The following is a 6,931-nucleotide window of genomic DNA, read 5'->3' as shown; positions in this document are numbered from 1 at the left end:
CGGCCACTGCACTCTAGCCTGGGTGACAAAGCGAGACTCTGTCCCAAAAAAAAAAAAAAAAAAGAATCAAAATGGGCATTGGGAACACTGGCCTGGAGTCAGACCCGGGCAGCTGGTCATGTTGGCAATCTCTGTGTGGCCCCCATATCCTCAGAGCAAAATGAACAGTTTGCACTTGGTGGCATCTGAGGGCCTTGAGATCTATCTCTGGGAAGAGCCCTTGCGAAGGGCTGAGTCGAGAGCACCCAGTCAAGGCTAGGCGTGGTCTGATGGCTGGTGAGTGCAGGGGCCTGACTCCCTGCTGGGAGGAGTGTGCCTTTCTCTGCCAGTAGCAGCCCCTGGTCCATCTATGTCATGACTCCTAACAGCAGCCCAATATCCCTGACTGGATTTTCTCCTCTACCCTTCTGGGATATGGTGTATGGAAAAAATGACTGTCTTCTATACAAGGGATCCATTTTAGGATTTTTAGACATCTTTCTGTGATTGTTCTGGGTAAAAAGACTGAGCAACTATGCAAGTCAGTAAGGACTGGAGAGGTGAAAGGGAGAATAGGGCCATATGTCCCGGTGCAATGTAGGGCAGCTGGTGTGGTTTCCCTCGAGATCTTGTATAAGAACAGCTGCACCCACCTCCAACACCTGCACACACGGGGGCCTCTGTCCCCAACACATCAGCCATGCACCGAGCCCCTGCTCCAAGCATACTCTAGAAAAGAAAGCAAAGGTGGTCACGTGCCATCTCTTTTTCCTGGGGCAACCCCAGATGACACTTAATATGAGCCTCTGCCTGACTTGCCATCTGGCTGTCCTTTCCATAGCCCTACTTTTAACACACAGGCAGTCAGAGTTTGAATCTGGCCTGCTGGGGCTGTCTGGCTGTCCAGTGTAGAATAAGGGCAGGAGAGCCTGTGTTTTAGTCACAACAAAACCTGCCCAACCTGAGCAAACCTGCCCCAGATTACGGAGGTATGCAGCAACACTATCAGTGGCTGTTGATCAAAGTTTTTCGTTTCTGGTTTATTTCGTTGTATGTAACCCATCCTGATTCAGTTTCCTGCCTGGGCCCCTAGGCCTGGTCCCTACTCCTGAATCCCAGAGCTTTGGGGGTAAACTGCCAGGGCCAGCCTGCCCCTTTCTGGGCCTCATGCTTCCTCATCTGCAAAATAAGGCGGCACAGGACCAGCCCCTCTTCAGGTTCCCTCCCAGCTGTGGGAACCCGTGACCTCCTCTCCTGAGTGATTCAGCTTCTGTGTCTCCAGCTGGGCTTTTCCCTCAGGGTCTGTGGCTGGGATTCTCCTTCTAAAGGTCAGTGTCTGCTTGGGGTTGGGGGCAGGCCAGCACTCACTGTTTGTTTCCCCAGGCCAGCTGGAGGTGATCTTGGACCGGCGGCTAATGCAGGATGACAACAGGGGCCTAGGCCAAGGGCTCAAGGACAACAAGAGAACCTGCAACCGTTTCCGCCTCCTGCTAGAGCGGCGAACCGTGGGCAGCGAGGTAACACCTGGGGCTGACACACAGGGAGCCAGGTCTAGCTAGTCCCTGGGGGTGGCCTGGGGGGTCCAGCCTAGGGCTCGAGGAACGTAGCTAGAGGTGGACAAGGGAGAGAGAGTAGGGCTGAATTCCTGGGGTTGGGGGAGGCAGTCTGGCGTTTTGTGTCCCATCTCACGCAGCCTGGCACCTTCCTTTCCCAGCAGCGCCCTGTCGCCTGTGCCCCTCATGTTCATCTCCCACCTTCCTCTGTGCTGCCATCCTCTGCCCTGTCCCAGCATTCTGTAAGCCTGTGCTCCAACCCTGCTCATCTCATGGCTTTCTTTGCCCCACCAGCCTGACTTTTTCTCCAAACTGGCAGCCATGTTTAGGGGCTTGATCTTTCACAGCAGCAGGAGCGGTAACCGAGAGGTAAGGGGTCGGCTCTGGGAGCGGGGAACTAGTACGAGCAAGGCATAGCTGCGCCGGAGCCCAGGTGACAGAGCCCGCCGCTCAGTCACTCGTGCATCAGATAGATATTGAGCACCTGGTTTACTGTGACACCCAGAGGGACATAAGTGCAGACAGTACTGACTCTCCCAGGATTTTACTCGTGAGTAGGGGTGGCAGAGAAGCCATGTGTATAAAAATGCAAGGTAGAAAAGGGCTCTGTCTCACTGATCCCGAGGAGCAAGGTAATAATGTGGGCTAAGGAGATTGAGGTCGAGGAGGTGTCACCCAGGTGTGGCTTTGATGAATGGGGGTGTGATTTGAAGATGTGAACCAGGGCACAGGGTAGGAGGCAGGAAAGACAGCAGGCTGGGGAACAGCAGTGAGTTCCTTAGTTACACTGGAACTACACTGTCCAGTACGGTGGCCAGTAGCCCTATGTGGCTATTTAAATACTACTAAATCAAGTAAAAAATTTGCTTTCTTATTCCACTGGCCACACTTCAAGTTCTCAGTGGCCACAAGTGGCTAAGTGACTGCTGTATTAGACCATGTGGTGTCACATATTCCCATCCTTGCAGAATGCCCTCTTGGCTGGTGCTGGGCTAGAGTGCTGGGAGGAGATCAGGGCAGGTGGCAGAGCACCTTGAGTGCCTGCTAAGAGGTCGGGACCTTATCCTGGAGGCTAAGGAAGGAGCTGAGCAAGGAGGGACACCATCAGAACTCTGCTCTCAGCATGTCACGCTGACAGTAGGGAGCAGGTTGGACCTGTGGGAAGGGAGACTGGAGGAGGGTGACAGTGTGAGGCTGTTCAGGCAGGACATGCTGGCTGCTTGAACTAGGCCAGAGGCTGGAGAAGTTGGAGGTGGCTATGAGGACACTGTCGAGGTGAGACGGAAGAGGGTTTAGCATTACCTGGGAATGCAGAGGGAAGTGAGAGATGCTGGGCGCTTGGAAGGAGGGGGACGCCAGGGACAGAAGTCCAGAATATTCAGCCCAGGCCTGTGAGTCTGACGTCCAGGTGAGCTGCTAAGGAGTAACCCTGCTGGCAGAGCCCCAGCAGCGCTGGGCCTGAGAGCCCGGCTGGCACTGTGGATGTGGTGTCACGCATGAAGCCACAGAATTACCCCGAGCACTCTGGATTGGAGGCCCGTGCTCCATGGTGAGGCCTGCGTCTGCCTGTCTGCCATCCTCCCTGCACTGTGGATCTGTGTGTGAGGGGAGATATGGCTGATGGGAGTGGGTTGCTCATGATAGTGTTATGTGAACAAGAAACTAAAACGTGGAAAAGAAACGGCGTAGTGAAATAGCCCTCCGAGTTGGGTGAGATGGCAAATGTCCACACTTGAAGGGTTAGGGGAACCTCGCCTGGAGCCAGGCACGCCCTTGAGTCCAGGCACACCAGGAAAGCTCTTTCCAAAGGAACTGACCTGGGTGTGCTTTTATCCTGCCTCATCCTCTCCCCTCAGCCTGGCTTCAGTCCCTCACCAATATCTCGGGTCAATCTTGCAGGTCCAAGATAGCCACTCTACCAGCTACCCATCCCTCCTCAGCCACCTGACCTCCATGTACCTGAACACCCCGGCGCTCGCTCTGCCTGTAGCCAGGACGCAGCTCCCAGGCCCTGGTCTGCGCTCATTTCATCCTCTGGCTTCCTCACTGCCTTGTGACTTCCACCTGCTCAACCTACGTACGCTGCAGGCTGAGGTGAGTGTCCCTCAGTGTGACACGCTGAGAGCAGAGTTCTGATGGTGTCCTTGCCTGCTCAGCTCCTTCCTTAGCCTCCAGGATAAAGTCCAGACCCCTTAGCAGGTACTCGGCTCTGAACCTCCAGGACCAGGTTCTGGTCTTTTCTTACCCACATGCCTCCCTGTGCCAGCACTGCCTTTGGGCAGAGGTGCTGCTGCATCTCCAATCTCTGAAAGCCCTGCACCCACTTCCTTGGGCACTGTCTGTCATCCAGGAGGACACCCTGCCCTCAGCGGAGATGGCACTCATCTTACACCGCAAGGGTTTTGACTGCGGCCTGGAGGCCAAGAACTTGGGCTTCAATTGCACCACAAGCCAAGGCAAGGTGAGTAGGGTGGGGAAGCAGAACACCTGGGAACGGCAGGCGTGAGCTGGGCTGAGATTCAGTGACAGGCTGGGAGAAGAAAGTGTCACTCTAGGGCTTTCTGGAGAGAAGCGGGGAAGCTGTGGACATGTTTTCAGAGCTCCCGAGGCCTAGCAGGGGAAGTTCCAGACAAGGCAGATCACTTGAGAACTGTTGTTCCCTGAGCAGGGACCTCTGTCAGGCAAAGTAGAAAACACCAGAAATAGAAAACCAGAACCCATCCTGTTAGTTACTTTGTAAGCTCATATCAGCCGGCACTGATAAATGTCCCCGGGCACCAGGTCCTCTGCTGGGCTCCAGTGTTTCAGAAGTGAACCAAGACATGGTCACTGTTCTCACAGAGCTCACAGCTCAGTGGAACGATTCTTACCTGGAGATCTGTAGGCAGGCTTTAGGGTTGAGCAAATCTCAGCAAGCCCATGATACTGGATGCACACTCATGTGTAAGAAGCTGTGGTGTTGCTGAGAGGGGCCAGCCGGAACTGGAGTGCAGTGGCATGATCTCAGCTCACTGCAACCCCCACCTTCCAGTTCAAGGGATCTTCTGCCTCAGCCTTCCGAGTAGCTGGGATTACAGGCGCCTGCCACCACGCCCAGCTAATTTTTGTATTGTTAGTAGAGACTGGGTTTTACCATGTTGGCCAGGCTGCTCTCGAACTCCTGACCTCAGGTGATCCACCTGCCTCTGCCTCCCAAAGTGCTGGGATTATAGGTGTGAGCCACTGCACCTGGCTGAGATTCTTAAAGAGTTAACAAATTGTAGATGAACAGCTGCATTCTTTAGTGTCTCGGCACCCAGCACAACCCTGCACCTTCTCTCCTCTCCACAGGTAGCCCTGGGGAGCCTTTTCCATGGCCTGGACGTAGTATTCCTTCAGCCAACCTCCTTGACATTGCTGTACCCTCTGGCCTCCCCATCCAACAGCACTGACGTCTATTTGGAGCCCATGGAGATTGCTACCTTTCGCCTCCGCTTGGGTTAGGGCTTCTTGTGGCCTGAAGAGAAAATTCATTTACAGAGATGTCCTCTTAACATGAAGATCATTGGACAGGCCACATGGGTATCCCATCCCGATCTGCCTCCCAGAACTGTGACACACTGGGCTCTGCCCTCATTTTCTGTTTATTGCTGCTGCTGTGTTTTGGGGGCAACCCACAAACCCAGTGATGGGTAAATAGGGCAGATGTCAGTGAGATCAGGGAGAGAAGGCCCTTGGTCAGAGTGGGCAGTGCCAGGCTCTGCTTCGGGTTGTGAGTGGACACCCAACTGGGCACAGGCTCAGGCACCCATCCTTTTTCCAAAAGGGGATATAGGAGAAGTGGAAGCAGACAGAAGACGGAGGCTAAGTGGGTAACAGCCTGGCATCAGGGTCACCGTGGGCAACAGCCAGCTCTAAGGGAATCCTGTGGTTACGTAGAGACTCCATGTCCTGGTGTGATGAGCAGGATCAGAGTGACTCTGGGAGGACAGGGATGGGGACCCAGAGTTAGCAATGGGGGTGGAGCAGTAGAAGGAATCACTGTTTCTCCTAGGAGTCTGACGGCCTCGCTGCTTTCTGTGATGGCTTTGCTGTAAGTGCCGCCTGGCCTGCATGCATTGGCTAAGAGGCTGCAGAGTGGCAGGAAGGACTCGCTAGAGATTGTCATGGCCAGAGGTCATAGGTCACTTCAGGTAGCAAGACCCCTGGCAAACTAGGCACTTGGCCTATGTACTGATTTGTGGGGTGGTGGCAGGGGCATGGGGTCCTCCACTCTGCCTGAATCCTCTTTGGCTTCTATGCTCTGTACACTGCTGTCCCCAAGAGCTCGCTCTTATTATGGCAGGGGGTGGGGATTGGTCCTGCTTTCTTTCTCTGGAAAGGAAAGCCTCCAAGACCCTATGTGCTTGGGCAGCTTGAGAAGGCGTTCAGCATCACGCCTAGCAGGCAGGCCTTAAAGCTTCACCTTTGGTCTATCCTGCAGAGGTGTTCAGTTACTGGCACAGGGGACTAGGGATATGTAGAGTATATGAGGAGGCAGTATGGCTGCGCAGGAGCCTTCATTTCAGCTTCAATTAATAAAGAAAATTTTATGATAGCTCTATAGATGCTGAAAAGATAATTTGGTAAGATTTAAAATCCATCCCTTATTAAAACTCTTAGTAAATTAAGTCTGGAAAGAAACACCCTAATCTAGATAAAGGTCTGTTTCAGAAACCAACAGTTACTGGCATTCTGAAGAGTCAAACGCCACAGGCATTCTCATTAAAGTCAGAAACTAGCCAAGGGCATGCTATTATTCAGCAATGTCCCGGCACTACTAACCCCTGCAACAAGCCAAATGAGGAAAATAAGGAAGAATTATAATTGTCATTATTTGTAGACAATAAAACTGCCTACCTGTAAAACCTAAGAATCAACTGAAGACCTGTTAAGAGTATTCTGTAAGTCGACCCAATGATATACATCATGTTCCTGTCCACATACTGGTTTTCCCCACATCAGCTGATAAATTCAGTATAATTCCAATGAGATTGGTACTTTGGAATTTGACAGTTCTAAAGTGCATTTGGGAGAGTGAATGTGTGAGAACACTAAGACTACTCTGAATGATAATGAGTGGGGGGTGGACTGCTGAGGGGGAAAAGGCACACGTCCTGCCAGGTTCCCAGAGAACTCTCATGCCACCATTACCTCAGGTGTGACCTGGAGGGCGTCAGACAGACAGGAGAGTCCAGAAACAGACCCAGGGCTACAGGAATTTAGTATATGGTAAGAGGGATGTTTTAAGTGGGGAAAAAGGTGGATTATTTAATAAACAGTACTTTGAGACAACTAGCTGTCAAAGCTAGATCTCGGCCAGGTGCGATGGCTCACGCCTGTAATGCCAGCACTTTGGGAGGCCAAGGCAGGTGGATTAC

General features: G+C 52.8%; 1 protein-coding gene across 1 annotated transcript in view; it reads left to right on the top strand.

Moving 5' to 3' along the window:
- Window positions 1–6,509, top strand: part of MAN2A2 (mannosidase, alpha, class 2A, member 2) — an 18,006-nt gene extending 11,497 nt beyond the window's left edge. Inside the window, exons 20-23 of the mRNA XM_011978366.1 lie at window positions 1,363–1,496; window positions 3,432–3,626; window positions 3,883–3,993; window positions 4,863–6,509. Of these exons, the coding sequence (XP_011833756.1) occupies window positions 1,363–1,496; window positions 3,432–3,626; window positions 3,883–3,993; window positions 4,863–5,015 (593 nt within the window). The 3' untranslated portion in view covers window positions 5,016–6,509. The remainder of the gene's footprint in view (window positions 1–1,362; window positions 1,497–3,431; window positions 3,627–3,882; window positions 3,994–4,862) is intronic.
- Window positions 6,510–6,931: the final 422 nt, after the last annotated feature.

This window comes from Mandrillus leucophaeus, unplaced genomic scaffold (assembly GCF_000951045.1).
Source record: "Mandrillus leucophaeus isolate KB7577 unplaced genomic scaffold, Mleu.le_1.0 Scaffold193, whole genome shotgun sequence".
Taxonomy (NCBI): domain Eukaryota; kingdom Metazoa; phylum Chordata; class Mammalia; order Primates; family Cercopithecidae; genus Mandrillus; species Mandrillus leucophaeus.
The sequence above is the reverse complement of the archived record's forward strand: the minus strand, read 5'-3'. Positions and strand labels throughout refer to the sequence as shown.